This window comes from Poeciliopsis prolifica, unplaced genomic scaffold (genome assembly GCF_027474105.1).
Source record: "Poeciliopsis prolifica strain line A6 unplaced genomic scaffold, Auburn_PproV2 SCAFFOLD007, whole genome shotgun sequence".
Lineage (NCBI taxonomy): Eukaryota > Metazoa > Chordata > Actinopteri > Cyprinodontiformes > Poeciliidae > Poeciliopsis > Poeciliopsis prolifica.
This window is the reverse complement of record NW_026562382.1, coordinates 7,238,038-7,254,362: the sequence shown is the minus strand read 5'-3', so window position 1 is coordinate 7,254,362 and position 16,325 is coordinate 7,238,038. Positions and strand designations below refer to the sequence as shown.

The following is a 16,325-nucleotide window of genomic DNA, read 5'->3' as shown; positions in this document are numbered from 1 at the left end:
TTGGGTTATTTTTATCTCATCCTTTGATCTTTCAGGGGGGATTTTTTTTCTTTTAACCAATGGCAATTAAGTTTGGTTTTGCTTAAGGCCATCCGACGGCCTTCCAGCCGCAGAGTAAACTCCCCAATCTGACGAAAACCTGTGAGCCACTGCTGACAATCCTTTTGAAGCCAAAGAAGGACAAAGCATCTGTGATCAGTTTGAGATGATCTGAGCTTGAGCTGAAATAGGTTTCAGATCTGACTATGACTTTTACAAACAAATCCTTGAGATTGAAAGAGAATTCATTGAGCTTCATAACAGGAGTGTGGTGGTTTCCCAGCATTTACGAAGTCGGTACGTTCACGCCTTGGTGTCGCAAAGCTTGTTTCCTTTCATTTTCCACCACATCAGCCATGTCATGGTCAATGAACTATTTGTTGCTGTTCCTTCATGGGAGGTGTGTGACCCCTGCGGATTGAACCTTTTTTTTCTAAACTGAGCAACACGAACGCTGCCTAAAAAGCATGCCAAGGCAGTTTGTCATGCACCAGATAGGGTTTAATGCAACTCATGTGATGCATATGACTGAAAATGAACCAGGATATTGATTAATTATTCGGTTCATCACCAGAAAATTAGCTAAACATGAATTCAGCTACTATTTGCTGTGTTGCTTTTCTTTAACAGTGAAGGTTTTATGTTTTCCATTCAGAGCAAGAAATCAATTTCATACATTTTTTAAAACCAAAAAACATAAACGTAATTGCTGAATTAAAAAAGAAAAACATAGTTGATCTACTTACATTTAAAAACTGTTATTACAAATAATATTTTTTGTGAATTAAGAGTCATTTTTACACCAATATTCATACATTTTAAACAAGATATTTCAATAGACGTAAATTGACTGGCATTAAATCAGACTACACATTTCCTACTTTAGGTCAATTAAAATGATCAAAATTCTTTCACATTTTTCAAAAACAGTCAAAATAATACACATTCTGAACATACACTAAGATTATTCTGCCTCTAAATAATGTGGGAGACCCCAGATGCTGTCATGGTTCGTGCACAGCATTTGAGTTACCCCAGATTCTCTCGATGCCTGAAGATGTTACATTCATATCAGCTCAAACTACAGCATTATGCAAACAACACACACATTTAAGAAGGAGAAATGTTCTGGGTCACAGAGTTGAATGCTTTTCAATATGAATTGTCCAGAACAAATGCAAAACATCTTGTGCAAATGCTGACATGGGCCTGGAGGTCACTCAGAGAATGACCCTTTAATCCTAAAGTTTCATGAAAATCCAAGATTGCAGTTTGGAAACAAAAATTTAAGTGCTTAGCCACAATGACCATTGTTATATTTAGAGCAGAAGGGGGGAAGCAAGGTGGAAAATGTCATTACAAATGTGAAATGTGGGTGTTGTGCTGCAGGAGGAAGTGGTGCGCTTCACCATCCTGCGGCATTATGACAACAGAACAGCGTGTGAAAATAAAATCTATATTTGTGTCAAACCAGGAAGTTAAACCTTGGATTCAAAGAGGCCTGTAAGATGGAAAATGTCCTAATTATTCTGCCAAATCATTTAGTGCATTACATTACATTTACATTAAGGAAAAGAATGTTTTGGAGAAGCCATCAAAAACTCTGGATCTCAGCCCAGTGTTCACAAGTGGTGTGTGTGAGAAAGACGACCTGACTACATCAGTTCTGTCCGGAAATGTGTATTTACACATCAGGGTTTTAAGTGCTTTATACCCATAATAATCTTGCCATTTCCATACATGTTTGGAAATATTGCATATTAACTTTATAGGAATGTTTAGACTCCATGGTTTAACTCCCTAACTTTGCCGGCATGCGTTGCTATCCTTTTCCTATGCAACGCCACAGCCTATAAATCCTAACTATTGCAACTGTCCCTATGTAACTCTTTACAAGAACTCACACATCTCTGTTAACTTGGTGCTTGTTTTGTAACACTGATTATTTTCCTTGTGCACTAACTGCCTGTTGCATAATTGAAACGCCCATCAACCCATCCATTATTTACACAGGCTTCGTTTTGCAGGTTTGCTGGAGGCTGGTGCACGTCTCCGGCTGTCACTGGGCGAAAGGACAAGCGACAGCCTGGACAAAGTCACCAGTCTATCGCAGGACAACTGAGACAAGCAGCACAAACAAAGCATGCACATGTACGCCCACCAAAATCAGCAATTTAGCGTGAAGCAACCTAAAAGTCATGCTTTTGGACTGTGGGTGGAAGCTGTAGAGAACCAACACACGCCCAGGGAGAAGTGGCAGACTTCATACAGAAACACTCAGGCTGGGATCCGACCACAGTACTTCATTGCTGCAGGGCAAAAGTTTTATAATTGCAACATGCACTCTGTAATTATCTTCTGAAAAGTATACATATATATGTTTAAAATAATAATAATAAGACGTTTACTTGTATCCTCGGGGTGTTTAAACATTGCTGCATGTGGAGGAATACTTCAGAATAAAAGTTTCAGATTTAAATGTATTTCATTCTGAGTAACAGAGACAGACCAGCCTGCTGCTGCTTTCTGTTTCTGTTCCTGCTGAGGACGCGCGCGCTCGCGCTCCGGCGAAGCGCGAGACAAAGAGCCCGCGAGCTGCAGCCAGCCAGCCCGGCGGACGGAAACATCACGTGGTGACACATCTTTACGACTGACGTCACCGCTCCCATCTCCAAGCAACCTCTTCATCAGCATTCGCGTCACCGAGCGCCCTAGCCGAGCGGTTACCCAGCAACCCGTGCGTCGCGCTCGGGTCCGGCCTTGCCTCGCACCCAGCTCGGAGCTCTGACGCGGGTGTGACGTTAATGAGGTGGGTATGAATTTGTTATGGTGGCTGAGGGAGCGAGCGGGGGGGAGGAAAGGAAGGGAGGGAGGGTAGAGGAAGAGGAAAAGGAGGAGGAGGAGTTCCCTCTGCGAGTGCCGAAGCCCGCAGCTCTGCATTCCGGCGGAGCTTTCGGGCGCACACAGACCGCAGCGCAGTCCCGGGCCGACAGCCTTCCTGTGAGCTCAGAGCGAACAGCTGAAGGGGAAAAGTTGCATCGCGCGTGGCTCCCGCAGTTTTTCCTTCTTTGATGCGTTTGCTTGTCGGAGCCGCGGTGGAATGGTTCACTTTCCGTCGCGCAGCAGTCTGAACCGCGAGAGAAGGCGCTTTATGTCTTTCTGAGGTGAGACTTTTATCACTTTTCATCGCTTAATATTCGGTTGATAGTCCGTCGTCGCAAAAGCAAACAAAAGAACAAAAACAAGCAAACAAACAATAGAAGCACACAAATGAGTCAATAAATAATTTGGCTACTTTTTTAAGCGCAATAATTTCTGACTTTACTTTTTAGCCACTTTTAGATTGTTCATGTTTGATTTGTGGAACTGGAGAGATCTATAATAAAATATCAGACTTCTTTGACAAAATATTTATATCTATTTTTGAATAAAAATAACATTTCCAATAATAATAATAATAATAATGATCATGATAATATATTTTTGGCATCTTTTTCTTTGATTTCCCAGGTTTGTGTAGGTTCAATAGAGATCACGGAATATTAAATGAGCAATTGTTCTGCTCGTTTTTCACAGGTACAAGCCTGCCTTTGTCTAAGCTTTTGCTACTACATTTGGTGCGCCATGGTGATCATGACAGACAGCAGCAGGGCTGCTCAGCCCAGCCCTGCGCAGGGGAGGCCGCTTCAGGTCGGCTTCTATGAGATCATCCGCACCCTGGGGAAAGGAAACTTTGCAGTGGTGAAACTGGCCAAGCACAAAGTCACCAAAACACAGGTCAGCGGGCTTTCTTCTGACATATAGTTAATTTAAAATCCATGCCTTTATTTATTTATGCTTTAAAAAAAAAATTCTTATTTATTGCATGCTAATTCTTTTTCATGCATTTCATTGCAGGTGGCAATAAAGATCATCGATAAGACCAGACTGAGCCCCTCGAACCTGGAGAAAATTTACAGAGAGGTGCAGATAATGAAGCTGCTGAACCATCCCCATATCATCAAGCTCTACCAGGTGTGTGTTGTTTCTTATCTCTTCTGTGCTGCGGTTTTGCATGGGGTGCAACGGTACGTGTGCAGATTACTGGAAGGCGTGCGGTTTTTGAGTTTCCCTCTCTAGGTTTGGGAGTTTGTCTAAGTTTGTGCGGAGAACTTTGCACATTTAACAGTGCTGGACTGCAGAGCACTGTGCATCATTATTGCACACATCAGGAAATAGAAGTGGCAATAGATAGGAAGGAAATAAGGGGCATTTGGCATGCAAGTGGTTTTCGCCAGCTGGTGGTGCGCTGCTGATTCTCAGAGTACTCCAAATCATAAGTACAGCACAGCAGCATTAGTGCAATCCTATTTGACCTCGCTCGCTATCTCTCTCGCTTTCTGCAAGGACATTTATGGGCACCAGTCAATCGTGGAAACAATGCATTTGTAGCATGTTGTTTTTTTTTTTGGTTATGTAATGATATGTTGGCTGAAGAAATGCGGGCTTAAGAGCAGTCAGGTGAGGAAGTGTGCTGGATCAGAACATTAAGTCCAATTAGCACTTGTTAAAGCCAAGTGCAATGTGTCTGTGCCTCACGTGAAAGCCTCCTCACAAAGCGCTGCTTTACTCCTAATCAAATCGAAGACTTAGTGAGAAGAATCCGCTTTTACCATGTCAGCCGACCTTGCAGGCACTTTGGCACACGTCTGGCAACAAACACACAAACAAATCCCCCTGGAAACAAGCAAACAAGCGCTGTTTTATTATTATTCACTCTTTTTTTGTTTTGCTGCCTTTGTGGATTACTTTACATCTGACTGTTCTGAGCAAGACTTTATTTCTGGGAACCCCCCCTTCAGCCATTACTTCTTCTCATATGCATAGGTACATATTAATGCAATGTAAATCTATAATCATAATTAGCAGAATGATAACAATCTAATGTACTTCTGATGTGGGTTTTTACAATTGAATTAACGGTAATTCTCTAATTATTTTATATTATTTTCTTTTTCTTTACCAGCAGTTTTATGTGCAGCTCAGAATTATTTTTACACCCTCGATAGAAAGTGCAGAAAATCATGATGCATTTCAAAACTGTGATGAAATGACGAGATGTCTGAGCTGACATGCTGGTATTAATTTTTGCATCTTAGTTGAATTTGTCTGACTGAATAGTCAAAACAACTAACTAGTAAAACGTATCACGGTTTACTTGAATTCACCCAGACATTCACAGCTAAAATGAATATGATGTTCATAATTAAACAGAAATGCAACAATTTATGTTACGTATAGCATTCATTCATTATTTTTTGATACATAAAATACAGAAATAAAATAAATGTTATTCTTCTCTTTGTAGAGTAGCACAACTCCAATGCCTAGTCTTAACTAGCAAACACTGAGTTCTCTCTGTTCATGGATTGACATGATTCAACCTGGGAGGAATGTGAAGACGATTAATGTCTGAACGCTGTGGCGCTAGCAGGCTGACGAACCGACTGATGTTCTGTGCGCTTTGTTTCAGAGCAGCTGAAGTAATTTCATTTGGTGAATTAGTCATGAATCTAGTAAGTGATGATAAAGGGTGATGTTACATCACTCCGATGGGTCTTGTGTTTGTCTCTAGCCTCTTTGTGACCTAGCCTCTGGCTGTTGGCTTGATGGAGATGATGCGAGTCACATAATCCTCTCCTTCCTGTACAAAGGAAGGAATCTGGCATAAGACAGTCTTATGATCTTTGTGTCTGTGCTGTCTTTTTTGTTTGTTTTTTGCTTCGCTTTGCTGCTGCTTTCACTCTCCTACCATCATCATGGGAACAAGATGGATTTTCCCCTTGTATCATCAACAATAGATGACCTTTCGTTGTCGTTTCATCCAAGTCCCTTTGGGTTCAGAAATACCCCAATGGTGGGGCACTGAGTGTAAACTTATCCGATCTCCTGTAATGTAAGCAAAAAGGAAGGTAAAGGTTTTTCTATGAGGCTTTTCAAATGTAAAGTATGGCTGAATGGGGGGCCTTTAAAGCATCAGGTGTATGACGTCAGCATCACCTCAAGGTGACTGAGCTCCAGAGTATTGGTCTGTCTCAGAGATAAACACTGTTTTCCTCTTGGTGGACTGAGTATTCACTCACCCACCTTTGGTTTTCTAAAGGGTCTGGGCAAAATAAAACTCCTCCATTCAGTGGAATTTGGTGACAATCAGTTCAAAACCGGCCGGCGGCATTATCCATTCGGGCTTTTTGTCATCTGAGGGAAAATTGCTTTGTTGTGCAACCTTTCAGCCGAAACTATTCCGTCCCCGGGGGCCTCAGAGGAAACGGAGGCCCTCTGTGAGCTCCAGGAAAAGGACTGGGACTTTTACCGCACGTACGCTGCTTTTAATATAAAAGACAGGCCCCGTGTGAGCAAGCCTGTGTGAAACTGTTGCACTTTTGTTCGTCGTAAGGAGGCTGGGGAATTGTGAAATTAAACACTAGCATCTCTTGCTAATTGGTACTAGCCTCTTGGTAACACTCCCAATCATTTATGTAGCTGGTCTAAGTGAATGTTAAGAATCTTAGTTATGGTTTGTGTTGACGTGTGTAAACTGGTGTTTAAAACATGATAAAAATGCGTTCAGGAAATTGGTCGGCTTATGTAACGCGATGGACAGCCTGTGGCATTTTTGCAACGAGTGGAACAAGTTTATGGAGAAGTATGTGAAGGAGGTTTAGGCGGTTAGGAAATGTCTCGCGGCTGCACAGGAATTCTTGGAACAAGTTTTACACTTGACTCAGTCATTTAAATCTCGCTTTTTTCTCTCCTAGGTCATGGAGACCAAAGACATGCTGTACATTGTCACAGAATATGCAAAGAACGGAGAGATGTTCGGTAAGTTCTGATCTGATCCGGATAGTTTGACATAAAACTCTTTGACTTTTATATTAAGCATGCAGAAGTGTGAAATTCACTTTTGAAATTTTCCAGCTCTAGATAAATAGGGGAAAAAAAGGAAAGTAATGATGAAAAACAGTAGAATTTTTGAGGATTTAAAAAATGTTCTAAAGAACAAAATCCTAACAAAGCTAATAATAATAAAGTTGTCTGATTAATTTATAATTAAATGTCATGCTTTACCTCAGATTAGCCACTAAAATGTCTGTCCTCTTTCTCTCTCCCTCTTTGCAGACCACCTGACCTCAAACGGCCGCATGAGTGAAGACGAGGCACGGAAGAAGTTCTGGCAGATCCTCACGGCGGTGGACTACTGCCACCGGCATCACATCGTTCACCGCGACCTCAAAACCGAGAACCTGCTGCTGGATGCCAACATGAACATCAAACTGGCCGGTAGGTCTGCAACATAAACCGCTCGCTGCTCTCACATTTACTGGGAAGCAAAGTGTGAGACAGAGTTAATTGGTTTAAGAGTATTTGCAGCCGCTCTGGGATTTCTAAAAGGCTATCATTGAATCAGTGCTGATTGAATGTGAACGATTGAGTCGGTGCACTAGGACTGATGTTAAGCAGTGAGGGTGTTTCTCAGGATGTTCCTCAGGTTTAAAGTGATGGATGTGTTTGTTTATTCCTTGTAGACTTTGGATTTGGGAACTTCTACAACGCAGGGGAGCCTCTGTCTACGTGGTGCGGCAGCCCGCCTTACGCCGCTCCCGAAGTGTTTGAGGGGAAAGAGTATGAGGGGCCACAGCTTGACATTTGGGTAAGCACTCAATGGATAAAAGCAAAACAACTAACTGGAAGTATAAAGCATAAATTAATCCCGTCTCTTTTCTGCTCACAGAGCCTCGGCGTAGTGCTTTACGTTCTGGTCTGCGGCTCTCTTCCGTTCGATGCACCCAGCCTTCCCGCTCTCAGACAGAGAGTCACAGAGGGACGATTCAGGATTCCCTTCTTCATGTCCCAAGGTACACACCTCCTTTTGTCTGTTTTGAGGAAATCTGAAAGTGAACTACCCAGAACCAGTCAGGCTGATCGCATTTTTCTACCCTCGACAGACTGTGAAAACCTGATCCGTAAGATGCTAGTGGTGGACCCGGCCAAAAGGATCAGCGTAGCCCAGATCAAGCAGCACCGCTGGATGCTGGCCGACCCGTCGGCCGCCCACCAGACCCTCAGTCATTCCCTTACAGAGTACAACTCCAACCTGGGCGATTATAGCGAACCGGTGCTGGGCATCATGAACACGCTGGGCATCGATCGCCATAGGACAATCGAGGTGAGAAAAAGAGCGTCTCACTCATCTGCAGTGCCTTGTGAATATATCTACACTCTTGCGATTATATAATAGCATTTTCCAAGTCCCTCCTTGGAAAATGTCGCACCACAACATGATGCTGCAGATCAACCAATCAACTGAAGTGTTTCATTTCTATCACTAATCTGCTGTTCCTTTTCCCTCAGTCTCTGCAGAGCAGCAGCTATAATCACTTTTCCGCCATCTACTACCTGCTGCTGGAGCGAGTGCGAGAGCATCGTGCTCAGCAGCTGAGTCGTCAGTGTGGGACCTGGAGCCAGAGACCCCGCAGCACGTCCGACTCCACCGGCCCAGAGGTCAGCGCTCCGTCAGGATGTACAAAACTCAGACCTGTTTTTATATAAAGCTCAAGTCAAAAGCTGATTTTTATTGTTGGTCTTTTCTCTAGGTCATCATGGAATCCAGTGAAAGTTTTAGATCTACTCCTTTCTCACTCCCAACCCAAAACACTCCTCCTGTTTACTCCGAGGTGGAGTGCGACCAAGGTGGACTATTCCAGGTAAATTGAAACCCTGATGTCCTTCGTCAGCTCGCTGTCGTTGCCAGAGGACCATGTGTGTTGTGGCCATTTATGTTTAGGTTTTGTGAATCAAAAGTCCTACTTACTTCATTTTTTCTTTAAGAAGTTAGAATATACAGTGTGGATGTTTTTTGTTTGTCAAAATGTCCGGTGTGACTACAGGAAGTTTTTAAAAATGATTTTGTGACTATTTAGTTAATATTTTGTCTATATTTTTGCTAGAAATAAACAACATATACTTTTCAAACAATCAAGTCGGAGTTGTGCTCATGAAACAAACGACCCGTCGCCACCCACCTTTTCTTGTGATAATTTTGCTTTTGAAGCTTAGAGAGCCGTGACAACTTGGAAAGTCAGTAGCCAGTCTCCATCAATAACCGCCTTGCTCCTTATGCTTTTCAGCGGGTGGTGTTCCCGGTGGAGGCCAGCCTGAACAGACTCCTCTGGAACCGCTCCATCTCACCCAACAGCCTGCTGGAGACCAGCATCAGCGAGGAGGTGCGTCCCAGAGACCTGGAGGAGGAGGAGGCCACGCAGAGCCTCGGGCCCTTGCTTCCGCCCACGACGTCCCGCAGACACACTGTGGCCGAAGTCTCCGCCCGTTTCCACCAATGCAATCCTCCATGTCAGTATTTATCGCAAGCACGGCAACACGTTTCACTCTGCCCGGTCAGGATGTTAAAACTTCCTCTGCTCCGTCTCTGTAGGTATTGTGGTGAGTCCCTCAGACGGAGCGTCGTCAGACAGCTGTCTGAAGTCCTCATGCAGTCCCGCTCCCACACTGCAGTCCGCTGTGGGGGAGATGTCAACACTTCTGACCTCCAGGGCTGAAGGTAGAGCCGGGCTTCCTGCCGGAGCTCCTCTGGCTCTCTCCTCCCACCTGGTGCCCCAAGCTCAGAGCAGCCTGCCTGCAGTCAGCTTCCAGGAAGGCCGCAGGGCCTCCGACACTTCCCTCACACAAGGTACGCACTCACACCACCCCCTCCAGAACAATCCCACCTGCTGTGTGTTTGCGCCGTGTCACCTTAAGGTTTCTGTGTTCCTGCAGGCCTCAAAGCTTTCCGCCAACAGCTGAGGAAAAACACGCGCACCAAAGGCCTTCTGGGATTGAATAAGATCAAAGGTCTGACCAGGCAGGTCGTTCCCCCGTCCACCTCCAACCGCGGCAGCCGAGGCTCCCTCGGCCCGGCCTTCTCCGAGCATCGCAGCATGCTGGAGGAGGTGCTGCACCAGCAAAGGTCAGCATCCAATTTGATCCTTCAAATTAAGTTTTTTAAGGCAAAACTTTCATTTTCTTGAAGTTTCTAAGAGGAAAAAGTCCTGCAGAGGAATTCACTGAAAATACAAAATTGAGCCTTGTCGTTTTGGTTATAGTTTCTTTTACACTTAAAATAAGACAAAACTATCTTACTAGAAACTTTTCAGCTAGACATAGTACTTGTACTTGTACTTTTTCATCAGTGTTCATGTATTATCGTCTTAAAGCAAGAGCCTACATCTTGCTGAAAAGTTACTTGTAAGTTACTTTTCTTTTAAGTTTACTAAGATATTTACATAAAAAGCTAGACCAGAAATACTTGGAATTATTTTGTGTTTTTGCAGCGAAGTCGTTTTTAATTCATCAGAATGTGATGCAATCACAGAATAATCCCAAAAAGTCAATCAAAGTGTTTTGTCATTTAAAGAGAAGAAATTGTTCTTAGTTGTCTGAAAATGTGATCAGTAGAAATTTTAAGGGTAGATTTGTATCCTGACGTTAGAGCAGCATCTTATTCTTTGCATCTGTTTCCAGGATGTTGCAGATTCAGCACCAACCTCAACCCCAGGTCCAGGCCCCTCAGACCGGACCTACCCAGAACCCCCTGCTCTTCCTGGCCCAGCAGCAGTCGCCCTCTCCTCCACCCACATCCACGTTTTCCCCTTCCTCCATCTTTGATGCTCCGTCCGTCCAGCCCGCCCTGCCTGCTCCTCCTCCTCCTCAGCAGCCGGCTTCGGCGGGCCTCTGGCATCAAACCCTGGAGACCACCTCCTTCTCTGGCTGCTCCTCGCCTACGTCCAGCTGCTACTCCTCCTCCCTGTCCCCCGTGGCCTCCGCCGCCTACATGCTCGAGGCGCGCCTGCACATCAGCCAGCAGCCCCAGCCTCTCTCCTTCGCCGTGCTGCAGCAGCCTCAGTCCGCAGCACAATGCCCTTTCCCCGTCCCGTCCAATCTGGCCGTGTGGAGCATGGGCCCGGCCTCCGGCGCTGACCCCGGCATGCAGGAGCTGGGCCTGGCCGGACAGCAGCAGCTCAGCAGCTGCGTGATGGTGAAATAAAAAGGAGGACTGTCCCCAGGAAAAAAACAGAGCACAACTGAGCAAAAGAAACAAAAAGTTGATGCAAGCGACAAACTGGCACGTCAGAATGTGTCCACCTTGTTTTTTGAGACCATATAAGCTAAAGACGAAGCAATAACCAAACTCTGGATGAGACGGTGAATTCAGCAGCCAGAGAAGCAATAAGAGTGATCGGCTCTCTTCCAGCTCTCCGTCGGACTCACTTGAATGAGATCAGCTGAAATATTTGACTCGAATTCTGATGCTGTCTAAGTGAAGAAGAAGATTCGCTCCTCTGCTTTTTGTTCGACTTCTTCTTCGGTTAAGTAAGACCAAAATTCTTCCCCACTTTGTTCGCCTTTCTAGAGACTTTTCTCTGTAGCAGTGCAATGAAGATGCAGCTCGAACGCGTTCACTGAAGGACTTGTACGGAAACTGTGACGATTTGTTTTTTTTGTTTGTTTGTTTCAGTGCGAGATTGTTTTTGCTGCGCAAAACGCTGCTTTTTACCTCAAGCTGCAGGAAGACTGCGATGTAGTAATCAGCCAAAACTGAACGGAGACGTTGTTTCGCTGATTTAGTTAAAGCACAAACAGGTACGCCGGGGTGAAGATCCACAATGTCTTCGTTTGCTGAGCGCCTCCATGTTAGATGCTTTCACTACCTCCTCAGGCAACAGGGTGAAATCCCACCAGAGAACACGTTTTCAAGTTAGACATGGAAGAGCAGACGCATCGCTGCCCTGTAGAAATGATTCGTCAGCTCACCCGCCATATTGTGAGTGGCAAATTGACCTGGGAGAGCAAACTGAGCGAAAAGCAAAACACTAAATTGTTCTTGTATGCAATATTTGTTCACTTAACACCAACAGAGACAAAAAATAATAATAGATTTGATATAAAAATGGTGAACAACATAAGTGAGCAATAAGAATTGGCATTGCTTTTTCTATTATAACTCACCTAAATCCCTCAGGACAGAACTGCCTTCCATATGCTTTTGCCCTCACACTATTGCGGCGTCGACCTGCGATCTGGACGCTCCTGGAGCGCCTCCACTTCTGTGTCCTTGTTTTTCACTCCCAGTGTATCAGAGGAAAGCTGGACAGAACAAAGACTGTGGGAACAGTGCAATATTTCACACAGAAACTCGACGGAAAAACAAGGTTAAAAATTGCGTGTTTTGCCTGAGGTTTTCCTTCGCTCATTTTTTTTTTTTTTATCTTTAAATGTGTTTGATCTCGCTTTGCTAGTTGTCCGACCAGAAAAGGTACTCGTCGTAATGCGATCCAATAAACATGACACTGTAGTGATTTAGAGGAAGGCATTTAAGAAAAAAAAAAAAAAAACAAGCCTGCTGCTTCATCCTGCGGAGTGCTCGTAGTTAACAGAAAAGAAGAAATTTTGGGTTTTACCAAAGAGCGAACAGCACAGGTGATCTGTCAAAGACACACTACTGACTTTTTCCTTTTCTCAAATGCTGTCTCAAGATGTAGCCGGGCGGTTAGCGACCATTTCCATGTGATCTGAAACTCCTGCTGCCACCAAATCCTAAAGCTACACCTTTTCTTTGTATCTCTAGCTGTTACTGTCAGGACCATGGTTGTGTTCTCTCTTTTTTTGTACTTTTTTAGAAAAGAAGAAGAAGAAAAAGGAAATAAAAAAAAAAAAAAAAAAAAACAACTAAACCTAAATATAGCAATACCATATTGTGAAGGAAGCTGAACTTTATTCAGTGGCTGCAACCTTAGTTCAGATGAAGCGATGTGTGTTATGGTGTGTTCATTTCTTCGTCTCATATCTGTGAAACATCTCATAGGAGAGCAGTGTTCCTCCAGGTTCCCGGACCCGGAAACGTGCAGTGTTGATATTCCAGTTTTTGGTTGATTGCACTCACTACCGACACTTGTGCCTTTTACCGGAACAAACTCACAATCAGAACCCTCCGTCTCCGATTGTGACTGAAAAAAAGGATGATGCATTCATTCATTCGTTCCTTCATTCTTTCATTGGTCCCTCGGAAATTTTGTTTTAAGCTTGCTGTTTTAACAGAAGCAAAATTTGCACTTTATGTTAAGGATTTTCTTTTATTTGTTGGTTTCTCATGATGGAAGAAAAAAAAACTGTCAAACACTAAGAATTGTGATACAAATCAATAAGATAATCCTTTGGATAAGAACTTCAGATAATAAGAAGTATTTCCTGTTTGTTTTGTGTTTTTTTGTCACTTGACTGTTTGAGCATGATCACATCTTTGTGTGTATGTGTGGGTGTGTGTGTGTGTGTGTATGAAGAGGAGGACCAGAAAGAAGAAGGAGAGAGAATGTTTGTTAAAGAAAGATTGTTTATTTATGTGGCTATTTATTTAAATAAAGTTCACTTCCTGAATTATGTGCCGTGTCTGTGCATTTTTCTAGATCAGATGTTTAAAATGATCTTCTGCTTTTATCTTATTTGCTTGGGATGGCGTGAAGAGTGGCTACAAGAAACCTGCCTCTGTGATCCACAGGTGTAAACAGGAAGCAATGGATCACTCATTATGGATCATTCAATAAATTTAAACAGAAATTGCATACAGTGGATGTAAAAAGAAAAAAAAGAATGGAGTAGCTCAAAAGTGTTGCATTCCTAAACCATTTCAAATTTTTTCCAAAATATGAAGTGACCTGTACCCTGTACAATTCAATTTTAGAAATAAAAAAAGGAAACTAAAGACAGGATGTGTCGATTTTTAATTTAAAATAAACCACTTCAATACAAGATTAATTTACTGTGTTTTTGACACGTCAAGTCTTATTAATGCACACACACAAAAAAAATGAAACAAGTGGTGCAGCAGGATCACAGGTCACCGTTAGGTGTTTCCTGTAAACGGATCTCTGAGGGCAGCGAGGCCTCTGACCCCAGTGACCGACCCGACATTCCTGCTGGTGCAGGAGGGGTGACATCTGAGTCACTACTGTCCCCCCTCATGGACGAGGGTAAGAGATGCCTTTCTAAAGTTTCCAGAGTTCCCTCAGGCACACATTTAAATTGTTGCGAGCCAATATGCGTCTCGACATTTGGCTCCCGGCCTGAAAGGAACGCTGATGACCAGCTGGCACAACCGTGTCAGGCCTCAGCTGCTGATCCGATGTCAGCCGGCCGACGTGCCGCACATGACACGGAGAATCAGTTCAGGGCAAGTGGAGCATCTCTGCAAAGCGTCTGCAATGCAAATCTCCCGTGGAATTCTGTTGGATCTCTCTGACGTCATGAGTGACAAGAATGCACCCCAAACGTTTGCTTCCCGAATGCTAATGCTAATGCTCAGCCGCTCTCAACCTAAAGCAAACAAAGATGTGGTTTCACAGATTGAAAGTTTTTTTGGGAAAAAAAAACTTAAAAGTTAACTTCTGCAATAAAATTGTAAAAAAACAAAACAAAAACAAAAAAACAACAACAAAACAAAATAAACCTGCAGCAATTAATCATTGTGTCCTAATATTAACTGAGTGAACATAATTTTTTTTTTACAGTAAACTGCATTCTAACACGTTGATCTAAACCAGGGGTGTACAAACTTTTTGTGACGTGGGTCAACGTTGTCGATTCAAAAGAATTGGCAGGCCAGGAAAAAAAAAGAGGACTAAAATCAAGCAAGTCAAGTTGTCAATTTTTTTGTTTATAGTTTGCAGGAAAGATATGTTATGCATCGTAGATCCAAAACATAAAAGAACAGATTTGCTGCGTTAACAGAAAGACATCTAGTTCCCAAATTCTGTCGGATTCAGTTTAACACATTTATTCTCAGTCATAAGAAAAGGATTTGTTAAATGCCGTTTTCCCAAAACCACAAAATTAAAATAAATATAAAAAAAAAGATGTGGTTCTACTTGCTGTAACGGTATGGAAAAAAGGACAAAAATGTGTGTTTATTTAACATTTTCTTGATATAACAATTACAATAACGTTACTTCTGAACAGCTGGATTTATACAGGAATGATGTGTGACGAGGAAATGTAGTAGGTCAGCAGCGAGATTTTGTCTGCGTCATGGATATTTGTTTTTGATGCACAGAGATACAGTGGAAGTACAGTGTAAAACAATGAAATGTGAACATAATTGCTGTTCCAAGTCAAGTTCAGGTCAGGGCTGCAATAAAGCACGCTGCCTCTGAAGACTCCCACGAAACCTTCCTGGGTGTGTCATTCGTGCTCGCTGCTATTTTTATATTTTCTTCATTAACGGGGCCAAACCCCTCCCAAAACATTTATCCACCTCTGATAGGTGCTCTCAAGTAGCCTGACCATTTTGTGGCAGTGTGAGCTTCAGGAGAGGCACCTCATTGGATGCAGCGTAAGCATCTGCGAGTGGCATGCGCAAACAAAACAAAATCGTTTGTGAGCACCGCACTAGAGACCGCTTTGTGGGTCACGTACACTGAACGTCATAGAAAATGTGCTGCAATTATCTGCAATTAATTTAGACTTCGAATTAATGTCAATCGAGTGTTCAACAAAAGAAAATGTCAAATATATTTGCTTTTTCACCGGGTTTCAACAAGAACCTTGGAGTTTTATTGGAGACATGGTGAAGCCCAGCCAATAGGTTTGGAGAAAAACTTTATCAGATCCACCGAGGTGATAATTTAACTTACCAGGAAACTGGGCATCTATGAAAGCAGATAATTGTTTTTCACAAGACAAAGGCCCTCATTGTTCATCTGAGCTGCTCTATTTAGTTCCAAAATTGCAGCTTCTGGACAGGTTTTACAAGTCCTTTGTGCACGCTTGCTTTCACAGGTTTCTGTGTTTGCGGAAAAGACATTTCACCGAGCCGATTTGTTTTGTTGTCATGGCTAATTTCTGGATATCTAATGATTTAGCAACGGTCACAAACTTTCCCTTGTTTGAATCTTTCCCAAGTATCTTGGGTGATAATAAAACTTTATGTTTTCCTAAAGCTCACTGGGAGCTCTTGGAAATAACAGAGTGGCAGGACTACAAAGCAATAGACAGTAAGAAAACCCAGGAGATTAAAGAACAAGTTTCAGAAAACTTGTTCTGAAAGAATAAAACATCCAAGTTACATCAAGCATTGTGGAAGTTGTAGAAGTAGTCCAAACTGTGAGTTATCAAAAGCAACTTGCAAGTTAGAGGAGGAAGTGACCTGCAAAATTTTCTAAGTGTTATGCAAGTGAGGGGAAAGGAAAACGTTTAAGATC

General features: G+C 43.0%; 1 protein-coding gene across 1 annotated transcript; it reads left to right on the top strand.

The window, feature by feature from the left end:
- The first annotated feature begins 2,730 nt into the window (after window positions 1–2,730).
- sik1 (salt-inducible kinase 1) lies at window positions 2,731–13,509 on the top strand. Its single transcript, XM_055032013.1, has 14 exons — window positions 2,731–3,203; window positions 3,616–3,816; window positions 3,937–4,053; window positions 6,837–6,900; window positions 7,198–7,359; window positions 7,605–7,729; window positions 7,811–7,934; window positions 8,025–8,245; window positions 8,431–8,580; window positions 8,673–8,783; window positions 9,207–9,429; window positions 9,512–9,766; window positions 9,853–10,042; window positions 10,597–13,509. Exons 2-14 carry the CDS (start codon window positions 3,664–3,666, stop codon window positions 11,117–11,119), a joined length of 2,418 nt encoding a protein of 805 aa, XP_054887988.1. The 5' UTR covers window positions 2,731–3,203; window positions 3,616–3,663; the 3' UTR covers window positions 11,120–13,509.
- Window positions 13,510–16,325: the final 2,816 nt, after the last annotated feature.